Source organism: Aedes albopictus, chromosome 2 (genome assembly GCF_035046485.1).
Source record: "Aedes albopictus strain Foshan chromosome 2, AalbF5, whole genome shotgun sequence".
In the NCBI taxonomy this organism is placed as follows: domain Eukaryota; kingdom Metazoa; phylum Arthropoda; class Insecta; order Diptera; family Culicidae; genus Aedes; species Aedes albopictus.
Genome location: NC_085137.1, coordinates 347,034,354 through 347,052,173, shown reverse-complemented (window position 1 = coordinate 347,052,173; position 17,820 = coordinate 347,034,354). Strand labels below are relative to the sequence as shown.

The window sequence follows — 17,820 nt, the reverse complement described above, 5'->3', positions numbered from 1 at the left end:
GCCGTACGGCAAATCCTCCAAAAATGGCGTGAATACCAGGTCCCAACGCACCACCTGTTCATCGACTTCAAGGCAGCATACGGCAGTATCGACCGCACAGGGCTATGGAAATTCATGGACGAAAACAGCTTTCCTGTAAAGCTGATTAGACTGATTAAAGCAACGATGGATGGTGTGTAAAACTGCGTCAGAGTTTCGGATGAACTCTACGGCGATCCCAGCATCCAAAAGATGGCCGAAGCCGGAAAGATATGGAGTGCAGGGTATGTTGCAAGAATGCCAGACAACAAAGATGGTGTTCGCGTCTTATCCGGTTGGTCAAGAAGGCGTGCATTACAGAAAGCACGATGACCGGACCATGTGGAGCGTTAATTGGCGAGCATTGGGCGTGACCGAGAATGGAGAGCGGCAACTACGAACCGTGTCTTATGGAGAAATATTATTGATTCAGTTTTATCTTGAATTTGATGTATGTAATACCTACTAAATAAATGAAATGTGCATTTTGCACCCTTCTCTCCACAAATTCGTCATTGGCATTGACTCACCGGTCTGCCGACGATACATTGACTAGATCAATGACACCACCGACAAGCTCCAGACAACAACAAAGGAAACTTCCAGGCGATAGTTTCTAGATTACACGGTAATCCCAATCGGAAACGCTTCCTATTTGTACCGCGGCGATTTAAAATTAGAAATTGAGCTATAATAGCTGTAGAACTGGAAGATAACCTTGACGATACAGTTCAAGCGAACGAAAGTAAACAACACTACACTATCTTCGGCAAGGTGAGGTAAACATGACCATGCACGCGGGCCAGAGTTTGCCCTTCATCGGTTATGCTTATCTCAATCAGTTTTGATAAACATATTCACTCATGCAGCTCAACCCTATATAAGCAACTTCGGACGGGCCGGAGTAATCGCAAGTGCAAACAGAAACAGTAGATCACTCAGGATGTTACGAGTAGTGTTCATAGCGGTCGCTTTCGCGGCCCTTCTCGGAGTCCGGGCGGATATATTTGAGGACACGTTTGATTTGAGTAGTGAGGAATCGATTGCCAATTCGATGAACGTTGCGTTCGGTGAATACAGAAGTGAGCTGGGGCCATTGCTGGAAGGCCCTGTGGATGACTCCCTGGAATCCAGAATCGCTGTGCCCTGTGCTAGCAGGTTAGTATGGAGTTGGAGTTGAAATGCAAAAAAAAGGTTTTGCTAAATGTTTCTATCTCGCAGAGATCAGCCCAACTTTGAGACCTTCTACGATGATCGTAATTCGTGGAAAGAATTGGAGTTCTCATCTTCATTGACCATTATTGTTCACGGATGGTTGCACAACTCGGAGGAAGTTTGGATTCGCCAAACGGCACATGAACTGATGAAAATACATGATACTACCATTTGTCTTGTGGATTGGAATTACCGTGCACGGTACAATTACCGCCAAGCCGCAGAGGAGCATACGCCGTTTGTTGCCGACTTCCTAACGAGGTTTATCCTGTATTCAAACGAAGTGGGTGTACCACTGGAAAAGGTCACCCTAATCGGTCATAACTTGGGCGCTCACATTTGCGGACAGTCCGGTCACAACCTTGGTGGAAGAATTGGTGCAATCTATGGTTTGGACCCGTTGGGACCATTGTTCGAATATCCGAAGGACCACGGATTGGAAATGCGCCTGGACCTAAGCGATGCCAAGTATGTTCAGGTCATCATCACGTCCAGACATGAGTTGGGCTTGGTAAACGGTGAAGGCCACGAGAACTTCTACCCGAATGGTGGTGAATCTGCTGCAAACTGTCCTTTGCCGGATACGGACTCTAAGGAACTGACGGTTCGCATAGCTTGCAGCGAGTGGGAATCTACGGAATACTTCAAGCGCTCGCTGAATCCGAACAACCCCTACGAAGGAAAACAGTGCTCAGATTGGCCGTCGTACCTGGCTCATCGTTGCGATTTCAACAGATCCAACAAGCTGGGTATTTACAGCCACAGAATCGGTGGAGACTTCTATTTGAATGCGGAGCCCATTCTTCCAAACTACCCGGCGTTCAGTAGCCATGCTCATTAGCTGTTTTGGATAAGTTGGTTAGTAATTAAGGTGACTGCAGTTATCAGTATTACTGGTGGTGGAGGATGTAAGTTATTTAATAGTAGGCTCTATTTATTACTGATCACAATAAAATAACACTAAAATTATGTGAGGTATATATTCAATAAAATCTTGATGACTTAAACCTTCTGGTGAACCTGAAATTGATATTACGCTTCTAAAGAAACTGCTGTCTGTTCGAATACTCTTCTTTTGAACGCAACAAATACTAAAAAACATTCGTTTGCTTCATATCTTCTTATGTAGTACACAGCTTATCTTTTAGATAATAGTGAATTACTAGGCCCAATTCGTCATCGAATTTCATTGTTATCAGGTCAATGAACGGGCATTCTGATCCAACTTTTGGAATAAACACAACTGGATAAAACAGGTTCTAACAGCATTAAAAACGTTTAGAGATATGGCAATTATACTAGGTTCATGTAATCTGTAAATCAGTTTTTGGTTTAGACTGTGATGGAATGTAATTTTAAAAAAATGCACTTTTCAGTGTTTCCGGTACACATTCAGAACTCGTTCAAATGTGTCTTGGAGCTCCTTGAAGAACGAATCCCGTATCTAAGGAAATTAGAAAGGGATATCGCCAGATTCAAAAAGTCCGTGCTGAACACCGAGACACAACATACGTTCTTCAAGATCATGACGTACCACCGGCAAATTGAAACACTGCGCACCAAGATCCAACAAGCGGTGCTTGTGGAGGTCTCCAGCGCGTTTCTTGCGAGACAACATGCATACCGCGAAAAGACGATAGCACGGAAAGAGAGAAAATTGGAAGAGAAAGTTCAAGCGGCCATAATCAAGACCAGCAATGACGCAGCGCTACAAGAGCGAACCCGCTGCAGCGTAGCCAACCAGAATCAAAACTATCTACATCGGATGCAACGAGGTCACCACGACAACACGAGACGAAATTCTACAATGCCGAGAAACGTACCAGGGAGTTCCTACAAACACACCCGGAAGTAGTCGTAGTAAATTTCGACAAAGGAAACCGAACCGTTATTATGGAACGCAAGCCTTACTCCTCCAAGATGAAGAGTCTTTTATATGACAGCAGAACTTACCGAAAATCAGATCAGATCAGTCGGGATGTCCTAGGTAATCCAAACTGTTCTTGAGTTCGGGTGTAAAGGTAACTTCTTTCATATTGTACAAAGTTGTGATTTGTAATCTATCATGTCCAATTAGTCTTCTAAAAGTTCAATAGACAGTATCTGATCTGTCGCAATATCCTAGGTCATCAAAACTGTTCTTGAGTTTAGATCCTAATTTCTTTCATTATATAAAGCTACGATTTTTAATCTATTATGTCCAGTAAACCTTCTGAAAGTTCAATAGCCAGCACCAGATCAGTCGGGATATCCTATGTCATCAAAACTGTTCTAAAGAGTCTCCTAGATGACGGCAGAACCTACCGAAAAGTGACGAAAGACCTGACAAAGCCATTCCAGAATCAGGACAATTCCCTAGTAAAGCGGCTCCAGGACCTTAAACTGCTCTGGACCCATACGTGGCGTCAATACTGAAGGAAGACGTTCAGGGCGGTCTGTCCGAAAATCTACGGTCAACCGAAGGCATACAAACCCGGCCTGCCTCTACGCCCTGTAGTACCATGTATGACGGCGTCGTCGTACGAGCCCAAAAAATCTGGTATGACAGAGCATCATCCACCACTGCACTATGGGCCAGAATCGCAATCTAGCGGAACTAAACTAATTACTCCAAAACGAAGCATTTCCGACACATGGTGTCTTCGACAAAGTTGTTTGACATCAGCAGGGGCTTCTATTTCTTAGAACGTAGTAGTTCGCAACTCGTCCGCATAGGTGGCGCCACCATCTAACATCTTTGTTTTACGTCCTAGAGACTTGGCGTCTTCGGCAAAGTTGTTGATTTTGGCAAAATAAACAACTCTTTCTCAGACGTCAAAATTCCACAGCCTACTATTTTCAAGTTATTTAAAAAATAAAAACTAATCAATGAAAAAACAGTTTTTTAAGCTAATTTTGACATTTTTACCAGAAACCATGTGAGTTTAAATTTTTTCCTAATGCATATGTGTCAAGCCAATCACATTGTACGGGAATATGTTGAATATTATCATTAAAAATTTAAAATAAAAATACAAATTCGAAAAAATAGTGTGAATTTCAAGCCTTAATATCTCACAAAGCGCAAAAAATCGCAACATCAAATTTTCAGCAAAAACGAAGCAATACTAGGTGAACATACTGCCAAAAATTTGGAGAGGTATTTTTTGGTGTTTTTGAGATAATAGCTTTTTAGTAACAGTATAAATATTAGTAATGTCAGCATGTAACTTTTTACTGTTACACATTAGAGAGTTTATGTCTTCGAAAAAGTTGTTCATTTTGACTAAATAAACAACTCTTTCTTATAAAACACGTTTTGATACAATACTATGAACTATTTTTATTGTTTTTACTTTTACAATACATAGTAGGTCATGAACATGTCAGTTTCGTGGAGCTTCTGTTTCACAATCTTCGATCAACGTCCTTTCCATCCAGAAACAGATCCACAAGCTTTCGATTAGATATTTCGCGCTCTAAAATTTAAAATGATTGACAAAATAGATTAAAACACTTTGAAATTAACATGCAAAAAAACTAAAAGATATCTTGACCCATGCTGACAATAGTAAACTGACATTTGCTTAAACTTCTATGCATCGTAAAAGTAAAAACAATAAAAAAATAGTTCATATTATTGCATCAAAATGTCTTTTATTATCAGTTTTTATCAATAACATCTAGTTTATATGCAATAATTCGAAAACAGTAGGCCGTGGAGTCTTGACGTCTAGGAAAGATTTGTTTATTTAGTCAAAATGAACAACTTTTTCGAAGACATAAACTCTCTAATGTGTAACAGTAAAAAGTCACATGCTGGTACTACTTATATTTATACTGTTACTAAAAAGCTATTATCACAAAAACACCAAAAAATACCTCTCCAAATTTTTGGCAGTATGTTCACCTAGTATTGCTTCGTTTTTGCTGAAAATTTGATGTTGCGATTTTTTGCGCTTTGTGAGATATTAAGGGTTGAAATTCACACTAATTTTTCGAATTTGTATTTTTATTTTAAATTTTTAATGATAATATTCAACATATTCCCGTACAATGTGATTGGCTCGACACATATGCATTAGGAAAAAATTTAAACTCACATGGTTTCTGGTAAAAATGTCAAAATTAGCTTAAAAAACTGTTTTTTCATTGATTAGTTTTTATTTTTTGAATAACTTGAAAACAGTAGGCTGTGGAATTTTGACGTCTGAGAAAGAGTTGTTTATTTTGCCAAAATAAACAACTTTGTCGAAGACGCCAAGTCTCTAGGACGTAAAACAAAGAAGTTAGATGGTGGCGCCACCTATGCGGACGAGTTGCGAACTACTACGTTCTTAGCAATAGATGCCCCTGCTGATGTCAAACAACTTTGTCGAAGACACCGTGTGTCGGAAATGCTTCGTTTAGGAGTAATTAATTTAGTTCCGCTAGATTTCGATTCTGGCCCTTAGTGCACTGGAATGAGATCGAGCAACACACTGAAATCTTCCTTGATCTTTTCTGGGAGGCAATAGTATTTTGTATAAATGCCAGCTACTTCCTCTTCGAGGGAACCTACTATCTACAAATTTTCGGCACCGCTATGAGAGATCCCCCCTCTCCGATCATTGCCGACTATGTGATGGAGGACCACTTCGACAGTGCTGTGGCAGCAACCACGGTAGGGATTCTATACTTGAAAAAGTATGTGGATGACCTGTACTCCCTCCGGAAAAGGTCGAGGAAATTCTCAACATTTTCAACCAGCAGTCAGTTCACCGTGGAAAAAGAAGAAGGAAATCGCCTACCGTTCCTGGATATGATGATGGTTCGCCAGGATGACCAATCGATCAAAACAAAATGGTACACGAAGGCCATTGTGAGCGGAAGATTCCTTGCGTACAACTTTGTCAAACAAGTCATGCGGTTCTCCACCAACCTGAGCCCAAAAAGAACAAAATCGGTTATATTTGGGCTCCTACGAACCAACGATTACCCTGCAAATATCATTAACCGTGTTATCAACAGGGTAAGTGGGTGGAAATCAAAACAGTCGAACAGCTATGGAAGCGAGCAGTAATGAGAACGAAGAACAAGAAAATCCAAAAACATACTGCTCGCTCACAAACATTACAGGACTGACACAGACAATAACAAAAACACTGCAAAGAGAACTACCAAATGTACACATTGCATGCAAACAGCACAAAAACATTGGCTCGCTGCTCCCAGTGGTCAAGGACCGAACACCAGCTGATGAGCGCAGCAATTTTGTCTACAAAATAGACTGTGCATAATGCAATGCTTGTTACATTGGCATGACCACACAAAAACTGAAATCAAGCATTTCCAACCTTTGTTCAACAGAACATACTGGACGACGAATCTATGATAATTGGTAAAAAAAAAATGTTATTCTGATTATTCATATAAAAACCAAAATACTAAATAAATAACGAATTTTAGAGTCCCTGAGAAAGGTCCCAAATGTGACCGAAACGTTGGACAAGATTAAACAGCAGTATTTGATTTTTGTCAACATTGAAAAGGCCATTTTTCAAGTATGTAATTGGTAAACGTCGTATAACAATTGTTGATATCTTATTGGAAGCAAAACCAAGTGCTACACTGTTTCAGCGGCGGTTAGCCTTTGTCATTACGTATCAAATTGTGCATCTGACCTCATGATACTCTTCGCATCCCCATACGACATGTTCATAATCCTGGTAAACCACGCGGTAGATACAGAGATTGCTTTCCGAAGGCCCAATACGGTATGTATGCATGTGTGTTTAACAAATAGTGGTTGGACATCAGCCGACACATTACACGAATGATATCGTGGCCTCAATCCAACCCTTTGAACCATGGCTTCTTCGACACCTGTGGAATGAAAGCGTGCAGCCATCTACCCATCTCTTCATCTCTCCATTTGTATTGCCAGCTGATCAAGGTCTCCTGGCGGGTCAATGCAAAAAAAAATGTCTAAGGCAACAGCCGGAAGAGAGCTTAGACTGCCGGTTAAAATGAAGTAGTGCTCAGGTGGAAGAGTGCTAATGTATTCTAAGGTGTTATATATAGCCACTAGCTCCGCAACGTATACAGAACAGGGGTTTTGAAGCATGAAGGTGGCGCTATGAAATTCGTTGTAGACACCGAATTCAGTCAAATCATCGGTTTTTGAACCATCTATGAAGAACTGTCTGTCACCACTAATATGCCCGAACTTACTGCAAAAGTTTGTGGTATACCTACGGAACGAAAAGATTTTGGTATACCGGTGATCTCATCCTTCATAGAGAGATCAAAACCTACAGAGGAACTGTCGAAATCTGAGAAGTTGTCACGATTAACCGGAGATAAGCTTACCTCCAGCGCCGTGTACCAGTAGTACATTCTCAAAAAACGAGTTTGTGGATTCTGTTCGAGCAGCTTTTCGAAGTTTTCTATAACCAACGGATTCATAACCTCGCATCGGATGAGGAACAGGAACGAGAACTTAGCAAAGCAGTCTGTCAGAGGCTGTACACCGGCAAGTACATCTAAACTCGTTGTGTGAGTCGAGTTCATGCAATCTAACGCGATCCGAAGGCAACGGTACTGACCCCTTTGAAGCTCGAGCAAGTGTGTTTTCGCCGCGGATTGAAAATAGAAGCTACCGAATTCTGAAACCGACAGAATTGTTGTTTGGTGCAGCCTGATCAGATCTTCCGGGTACGCTTCCCACCATGTTCCGGTTATAGTTCGCCTAAAGCTGATTCGCTTTTGGAACTTCTGTATAAGATACACAATGTGCTTCCCCCAGGTGCATTTGTCGTTGAACCAGACGCCGAGAATATTGAGAAGACATGCTATATGAGTGATTGTCTTACCCATCAGATGGAGTGGAAACTTAGCCAGTTTGTGTTTTTTAGAAAAGGCAACCATCTCAGTTTTCTTCGGATAGTATTCGATACCCAGCTTGAGTAGACAAATCGTCCAAAGTATCCTGTAGTGGTCCTAGCAGATCGACTACTATTGATCCCGTTACAGAAACAACACAGTCATCCGCAAGCTGTCTTAACGTGCAATTTTCCGTGAGACAATCATCTCTGACATAAAAAGGTGGCTTTTTTGGAATGTAAAAACATTCGAGCGATCAACTCGCTGAATGCCTCACTAGAGTGACTGGAAGGGAGAGTGGCGTCATGTTCCAATTTTGACAGGTCTCCTGCTCGTTTGGAATGGGAATTTGTATGGATTTGACAGATGATCGCTGTTCCAATTTTGACTCCAGTCACTCTATGCCTCACAAAGTGCTATCCTAGATCAACTTCCGTTGTCTTGTACCTAAAACAAATAAGTTAATGTGAAGTTATCAAGCCAGCTTTATCGACGGCCGGTCCACAATGGACCAGATCTTCATCGTATGGCAAATCCTCCAGAAATTCCGTGAATACCAGTTCCGGCTACTCGGATCTTTGAAAAAATCATGGATGAGCACGACTTTCCTGGAAAGCTTCGGAATGTTGGCTTTGCAGTCTTTTGGGGAATCGAAAACACTAGTTTATGATTTTTCCCGACGTTTCGGTCCGTATGGGACCTTTTTCAAGGGTTCAATCGGTCAAGGTTTCCTGGTCAAGATGACTAGGAAACCTTGACTGATTGAACCCTTGAAAAAGGTCCCATACGGACCGAAACGTCGGAAAAAATCATAAACTAGTGTTTTCGATTCCCCAAAAGACTGCAAAGCCAACATTCCGAAGCAAAATCATCCCAGTCGCATCCCAACCAAAATTCCTGGAAAGCTAACAAGACTGACAAGACTGAATGTAGGTGAATGGGTAAATAAATTTTCAGTTCACATCCTATGTGAAAAGTGTAGGTTCAAACTTTTTTCCACTTTTCTCTTCACCAAATGATTTATGAAGAGCCTTCTCGAATGGTAGGTACTAGCTCACATCCGAATGCACTCGTGTTTACACTTGAATCACGCGTTTCAATCCCATTGCTATCCAACAACAATGCAGCTTCCGCTTGATTCGCACGGGAATTAATTTCCTACCGGAAACTGCATCTCCCGTTTATTAGATCATTTCTCTGCCATCATTCCCTGGTCCCCACCACCGCACCGCCACCCAGAGGCCATTTATTGCGTCACAAAATCGCAGCATTCACAGCGAGCCGCCGTGATGCAGCAGGACGTTACGTTTACACAGTATCCGCTTTTGGGAGGAACCCGCACCAGCACGTGTGTGGCAGGAGGCAGCTCCTGCCAGCTATACTCAAATGGTTCTTTTTTACGACCGTCAATCGTAAAACACACGCCCGCAATCTCTTGGCCCTAAGGTAAATAAGAATAAATATAATGTTTAATGCATCTGGTATGGAGATTTTTATTTTGCAATTTTTATGCTGTGAGTGAGAAAACATTGGCAATGGAAATTCTTCAAATTGTATTTCCAAAACAACATCAAACATACCAGCTCCGGTAAGCAAAGATTCAATATTTCAGACTGCACATAATCAATTAACAATGCCAGCCCAAAATTTGATTCACGATATGACATTCAAGTTGTGCACTTGACCACGTTGTTGCAGAAATGCACCATGCAATTGGTGGTACTTACTACGCATCCACGCAATTCAATCGATTCACTCGTATATACCGAGCTCGGACGACGACCAAGTGGTATTGGTGATGCACTTTTCCATTCATGTGCGTGCGATGCGTAGGCCAGTAGTTCCGAAATTATCGCAGTACGTAACGTAAGTATTCCTTGTCTAAATGATATTGCAATTGGTTATAGTGTATCTATGAATCAACAAGAGGCTCCCGTTCTTAAATATTTCGAAACCTTTCGGCTCATGGTACGCACCCGTTGCGGGGTACGTTGAGCTTCTGGAAGAACTTCCGTGATTCTTGTCTGCTGTTTCCACTTCCGTTTGTAACGTTCCTCGTTCTGCCCGGTCCCATGCTGCAGTAAGACCACCCGCACGTTTTTCTCCAAAATTTCACTACATTTTTAGTTGAACCTTTCATTCATTCGATTCCATTGAATGTACACGACTGTGCTCTCGAATGTATCGTTGCTGGCTGCTTTAACTGTACTCTTGCTGTAGTCTTCTTGAGCGGCCTCATGGAGCTCACCCTCGTATGGCAACATTGCCTCGAGATTCCGTGGGTATTCTGAGGCGACATTTGTACCGAGGTGGCCGTACCGTACATTGTTGATGGCGAAGAGCTTTGGGCGCTGTTTGACCATCACTAGGTAGTGGTCAGAGCCGATGTTCGCGCCATGATAGGTGCTGACTAGGGTGCTGATGTCGATAATTACGGAGAAATATCGTGCATCGATCATAACGTGATCGATTTGGGATTACGTCTGATGTGGTGAAGGGAGGCTGTGTTGGAAGAGGGAGCCACGAATTACCATGCTCTTCCCAAGTAACAATTTTGATTTTATCGAAGTTTTTTAGCGATTCAACAACCCTAAACATAAAACCATTGATGCCGACTTTGAAGTCATCTCGAGTTTTAATATGCCTCCATAAGCCCACGTTCTGGCTAGTTGGCCCAGTCTTATTACAATCTACAGGACTTTCGTATGCAAACCGGCTTAGGATTTCGGGTTGTATCATAGTTTTATCGTATCTCCGATAAAACCTTCTAAATAAAACCATCTTCTGACTTGTCAAACAATTGTTTTGTTTATTTCTCACTAATGTTCGATCTTAGAATAAATTATGCTTGATTTTTTATACAGCGATCATTTGGAAAGATGTCGATCTGGAATTCAGATTTGTTTTCCTATTTAATACGTGTTAGGAGACATGCCACGGGAATTTTGTGGTGAATGTGACAAAAAATAAGTGCGCCACACAAACTGTGCATTAATTGGAAGTTTAATGCATTTAATTTACTCGATGGAATTGGGTGCCTCAAAGGGGTTTTCAACATAGAGGAGTTTCAAAGACATTATGTAATTTTTCTGAAAACAAGCATGACGGAAACGTGTTGAACCGTTAAGTTTGATCTCAAGCTGCACGTAAAATCATAATATTTAGTAATGATTTTTCTGTATTTACATAAATTATCCCGGCTAGGCGACATATTTTTCTGATAAAACTCTGTGTTCCTGATGATTCCTCCAATAGGTGGTCATATCTGAGCTCATGACAGAACTAGTGGTTTTATCACAGCATTTTTGGTCTATGTTACGGCCACGAAATCTTTTGTTGGTTTTATGCATTGCCTCACAGTTTTGTGTATTTGTTTACAAAAAAAAAATCTCTCCGACAACAACCGCAAATGAAAGTTTTATTGAAATGGTATATAATAAGTGATAAAACCAATCCATGACTACTTGTTAGTCTTTAACTGAAGATGTTTATAGCATAAGTTATATGATAGTTTTATGGAATGACAAAGGTGCAAAGTAAAAAACTACCACATAAAACAAACAAAGAACAACTAGCTTTTCCACATGCTCGTATAAAACCAGGATAAAAAACGAATAAACCTTCAAGGCATGGTGATTGTTACTTGGGTTGGAGGGGGGTGGGCGGTTCTGAATTCCTACTCCTGACCTACCTGAGAGTTTAGGTTTCCTATGATGATTCTGATGTCATACTCACGTTCTAGCTGCGAGTAGAAGACATCATCACTGCTTTTGGGGTGTGGGTTATATATATTTTTTACAAGTTGATTATGTTGATGGTGAAGAATCGGTCCTTGATCCTCAACCTGCACATCCTTTCGTCAATCGACTACGCGCCTCTGAATATCACCATCACGATGAAAGCTGTTCCCAGTGAGTTGCCACAACTCTGGTAGATGCTATGATACCTCTAGTCGTTCGTACCATGGGTCCTGCACAATATTTACACCTCTTGCAGCTCGACTATGCTGAATTCACGATCATTAAATACATCGGCGAATGTGGATACTCCGAATAAATTGAGAGAACTTCACTTCCTCCACCGAGTTTCCAATCGCAAGAAATACTGCTTTTTAGCTAAGTGTACTTTGAGCACTTTCATAATTATTACCAGAGCTTCCTCTGCCAATGATCATTTTGCAAACCATTTCCATTACGAAAAGTACCAGGATTCGAACACGTCACCATCTGTTTGGCCATGCTGAATGCCCATGCCTTTACAGCTATGGCTGTGGAGGTCCTGCATCTATCACTTGAAGCGAATTAATTCGTAAGAAGTTATCGAGCCAGTTTTGTGGACGGCTACTCGGAAAATGCCGTGCTTACCAGGCACCAACCGCTGAGCATCTGCTCATCATCACTTCAGGTCGACAAATGACCGTCTCGACAGCACAGAGCTATGGGGCAAGCAGGAATTATAGTCCCAACACCCACCCCCCTAAGCTCTGATGGGGTCCAGCCGCGTAGTCGCCGACCAACTAAGATTAGGACTACAAATCCCAATTCAAAGTGTGAAGCGACCCGTGCCGAGGAATGAGTGATTGAGGGGGTGAAAAAGATGCTCGATCATTAACGAAGCTTGTGGGTCCCGAAGGTCGACAGTAATATCGGCAAGCCGGATCCCAGCCAAGTGTTCCGGAAATCTGGGAAGGATGGGCGGCAAAAAGGCTGAGGAAGAGCAAAACGAACGGCGGGTGGTGTTCGCCGCTGCAAAAGCCGCGCTGAAGTCCAAGATAAGAGAAAGCAAAAAGGCATGCTTTGAAGGTCTCTACCAGAGAGCCAATGCGTATCCGTGTGGTGATGCCTACAAGATCATGATGGTCAAGCCAAGAGGTGTAATGGCTCCTACAGAGCAGTCTCCAGAGACATGGGAGGCGTTCTTCGAGGAACCTTTTCCGCATCATGATCCTAGTCCTTGGCCTCCTTTTGCAGGACAGCCTGGGACTGAGTCTGGCAATGAAGAGAGGGTGACCGATGTGGAACTTACGGAGATAGCAAAGAACCTTAGCGTTTTTTTTTCTGTTCGGGTGAGCCACTGCGACCAGTATTTAGATCTTTTGTGGCATTACCCGTATCCTTAGTATTTAGTGCATGTCGTACTACTCCATTGTCATTGAGAGGCAATGAAGCATCGATTTCTGTACAGTTCCTGTTTTGTTATCCCAGAGGTGTAAGAAATCGATTGCGATGAAAAGGTTCCGTTATCATAGAGATTTAAATCTCAGTGAAAGAGCGCCCCTAATCAAACACAATCCATTTGCATTCTGAGAAAAACAAAACGGTGGTACTGATATTTATCCATGCATCGGAACTCTAGCCCCATCCATGTCTTGCTTCTAGTTTAGTCCTAGGACAACAAAGAAAAACGCGGGACTTTAGGCTAGTTGCAAAACTCTGTCAAATTAGAGAATGTGTTCTGCAATAAGAATGCACGTGAGTCCTTGAATCACCAGAACTTAACAGTCCTTGATAGGTTAGTACGCAATAAGATACGTAAAGCATGTTTGTTTTCCTAACATCAAGTGTAGTCTCGGGTAGGCAAAGTCCGATTCTTTAACTATCAGCAAGGCAGAATAAATGCAATTTTAGAAACTGTCACCAGTAAGAAGGACTTTGTACCATGAATCCTTATTACCAAAACACATTACCCCAACTTGACAAACAGGATGTCACTAGGGTTCGGTTTGGTAGATCTTGAACCGTAACGCAACACATAAAGGCGATCTACCAACGTTACGGGCTCCGTTAAAGATCGAGCATATTTTAAACCCCATCAACCATTCATCCATCAGCACGGGTCGCCTGACACCTTGGATTGGGGTTCCCTGTTTAGTGGACTTTTACCCCCGGAACAGGTGGTCCGTAGTGTTATTCTTAGCCAATTGAGACAACCGCTACCGACACTACACAGCTATCTAGGCTGATCGGGAAAAGAAGTTAACATTGATGGTTAACTTCATATGGACCCGAACAGCCGGCAACCTTAGCGTAGGTAAGGCCCCAAGTCCGGACGGAGTTCCAAAGCTGGCCTTGAAAGTAGCTCTTGCAGAGGCTCTTGAGATCAGTTCGCGTCGAAACGTTGAGATGATCGGACGTGCGCGTTAAAATCCAAAGTTTCTTACGTGGTCAAGTATTGTAAAGTGGTATAACATACGAGTTTTCGTTAGAATATTCTGACGACACGAAGTTGAATGCATTATCAATGCACAACTAACTTCAATGCACAACCAACTTCGCCAAAATCCCGTGAAAATACATTCAGGGTGGATTTCTCCAATCTGCCCAAACGCATGTCGTATGAAGAAACGCACAATTTTGTGCACAATACATTGGGTCTCAGCTTGGATACTGTAGTACGACTACAAGAAAACCACGCTCTCAACTGTGCTCAAGTAAAATGCAGCGATCTCAAAACTGCACAGGACACTGTGATTCGACATAATGGAAAGCATGAGTTTGAGATCAACAACACGAAGTACAAAGTCAAATTGAGCATGGATGATGGTGGAATCGAAGTTAAGATCCATGATTTTTCAGAGAATGTCACACCGGAGCAAATTGGTGAATTCCTGAACCAATATGGCGATGTTATTGCCATCAAAGAGCTCATGTGGGGAGACCACTTTGTCTACAAAGGTGTTTCGAGGAGTGGCGAAAATGGTTCTTCGCAAACATATCAAGTAGTACGTAGTAGTGCAGGGTGAACCAACACTAATCTCCTATCCTGGACAACCTGCCACATGTAAGCATTGTACAAATCTTGTACATCCCGGAATGACCTGTGTACAAAATAAAAAGCTAAATGCGTAGAAAACTGACCTGAATTCTAGGTTACAGCGAGCACGGGAAGAGCGATCGACGTATGCTGACATAGCTGGAAGCGCACCACTATCGGTGTCAGCTCAAAACAAAGTTGGAGTTAACGCTGCCGAAGCTCTGATGCCCGAATTTGTGAAGCTGGGTGAGGTAAGGAATCAAGGTACCACAAACACTGGTAATGAAAATTCCGACGAGCAATCGGTTATCGAGGCTGCTGGTCCATCTGCTACTGTGTCTGCTGTTGTTGCTGAAGCTGCTGCTGGTGCTGCTGAGGGTGATGAGGATGTGGTGTTGATGACAGGAGAAATTCTACTCCCACATACAACAGAACTCAACTCGGAGATCATTATCCCAATGAACGTTGACCTTGTGGAGGCAGACAACGACAACGAGGCTGTATCGTCGTACATCTCCAATCAAACTGAGAATGCTGGAGCTCTTTCCCAGGCACAAATCCTGAGTGTCTACTCTCAGAAGAGAGCAGCGGTACTCACTACGGACACAATCAACACATCTAACACAAACATGCTGGTTTCGAAAACAAACTTCAAAACCCCTGCTGTAGTCGAGAGCTGCAGCGGTACAACGATGGAAATATCAGAAAGCGAGTTAGACGTGAATAATGCCAAAGACTATGAGTTCTCGTCAGATACATCGAGGCATGATGAGGGCTTCATCATCACCAGGAGTAGAAATCGCTCCAAAAAAGCCAAAACTAAACACTAATATGGCTAACTCCAACACCTTCAAAAGCAAAAATGTAGCTAGCATCAATATAAATGTCATCTCCAATGAAAATAAGATCAACTCGTTGCGTTCGATGATAAGACTACTGGACCTAGATATAGTTCTATCACCGACGAACCGACGTAACAGTGGTATTTCAAAAGTGTCCCCCCTAAATTTAACGGTCGGCCAGCGAAGCGAGCGAACGCTTCTGTCAAATCAGCGTAGACACGAACCTTTTCCTATATGAACACACGGGGGTTTGGTGTCAAGCTATCAAAACAACGCGAGCCGTTATAGAGGTGGCAGTTGTGTTCGGCTATTTTTCATCATGGCGTCGGAGACAACAAATTTTAATTTATTTGTTCTAGCTGTCACGTCGGTTCGTCGGTGGTTCTATTGCAAGAAGTGGAGTGTAGCCGTTTGTACATTCCAGGTTTTCAAGTGTACACCAATGTTAACGAGACACGGCGAGGAACAGCTATAGCACTGAAAGTACATATACCTGTGGCCAATGTGCAAAGAAGTCTTGATAGCAGAATAATAAGCATAACTCCGTAACAATCTGCAATGTTTATGCGCCAAGTGGAATACAAAACTATCGTAGTAGAGTAGATGTGTTCAATCGGTTTATTCCTTATTATCTGCAAAGTGCATCACCGTATGTTATATTCGGAGGGGATTTCAATTGTGTGATCGCAAACAAGGATGCAACCGGAGTGAATAATAAAAGTACGGCGTTGCGAACACTGATTCACAACTTGAACATGCGAGATACATGGGATTGTTTGAGTCGAGAGTTGGAATACAGTTTCATAAGGTCGAACTGCAAGTCGCGATTAGACAGAATTTATGTGTCGGGGAACTTAGTCGACCATTTAAGAAGTGCTTCTTATCACGTGAACTGCTTTTCTGATCATAAAGTGTACAAACTAAGACTGTGCTTACCAGATCTTGGCAGAGATGCTGGAAATGGATATTGGGCTATGCGTGGTCACGTGCTGACAGAAGAAAACATGGAAGAGTTTGAAACAAAGTGGAATTACTGGTGTCGCCAAAAAAGATACTACAACAGTTGGATCGAGTGGTGGATAAGTTATGTGAAACCAAGAATCAAGGGGTTTTTCACACGAACACGATTTGTTCGTGTGCCCTTATTTTCGCACAATGCGTGACCGCATGCTTGCCACATGAGAGGTGGACACAACTCCGTGCAATCTTGTCCAGAGGATGTGTAAGGATGAGTTTGGCTGGAATGCCGTTTCAACGGCCATCACCCACATCGAAGCCACAGAGGAGATGGTGCGTGTACTCGGAGAATGGCTAGTTCAGATGCGGTACAAGAGGTGTTCCAGGGGTTCGAAGTCGGCTTCGTTTACCATACCGGTGCTCTTCGGTCGAAATCGAACCTTACAGCAACGATTAAGTGGCCGCGGAGAGGAAGTCCCGGTAGCGGTGCTGTCGTGGCGTCGGTCTACTGGGTAGGATCCGAGCCCGTGGTTGAAAAGGGGTCCCCGGTAAGGGCCGGGGCTGGTGGAGACCCTACTGTCAGCAACCTTCTGGTGCAGCTGAAAGGGCCTTAAGGGTAGTGATACCCTTGCCTTCAGCAGGTCATTCTAGTTGCATGTAGGCATCAGTTATTGACGTCTACAAAACAGTTGGGCGCGGGCGTGTAGTTGACTATGCCCGCCTTCCGAGGGCAAAAAAAAGTGGTGAGGATCACTCGGGATACTGGCTAATGGCCAGCATCTTATCGTGATAGGCTCTCCAAAGCGAGTCATCGATGTTGCAGGATACGCAGCTAATCTTGAGGGTGCGATGTGCACTAGCCGCTCTCTAATGCAATACCTTTTTGGTGGTTCCGGAGAGACGAAGGGTTTGGCGACCATAGGAATGAGTTTAGTGGGTTGAGGAAAGATTAGTCCTGGCTTTTACTTTTATTGTAGAAGACGGCCTTAGCCCCACAATACCCGGACCTTCCTGTTCGGGTGTATGTTGAGCAGATCCTCCCCTTATGGTTTAGAAGAAAAAAAAACAGCACAGAGCTATAGAAAATCAGGTACCTACGTGAACGACATTCCTGTGAAGCTTTTCACCAACCAGCCAATTTGAGAACCCCTTTCCCAGATCTCACGGAGCAGCCGCCCGGATTACGTCAATC

General features: G+C 42.8%; 2 protein-coding genes across 2 annotated transcripts in view; both read left to right on the top strand.

The window, feature by feature from the left end:
• Positions 1–17,820, top strand: part of LOC134287221 (cell adhesion molecule Dscam2-like) — a 452,041-nt gene that overhangs the window by 343,341 nt on the left and 90,880 nt on the right. The window lies entirely within an intron of this gene.
• Positions 317–2,202, top strand: LOC109430905 (pancreatic lipase-related protein 2-like). Its single transcript, XM_019706990.3, has 2 exons — positions 317–1,176; positions 1,240–2,202. The coding sequence occupies exons 1-2, from the start codon at positions 962–964 to the stop codon at positions 2,072–2,074; spliced, it is 1,050 nt and encodes a 349-aa protein (XP_019562535.2). The 5' UTR covers positions 317–961; the 3' UTR covers positions 2,075–2,202.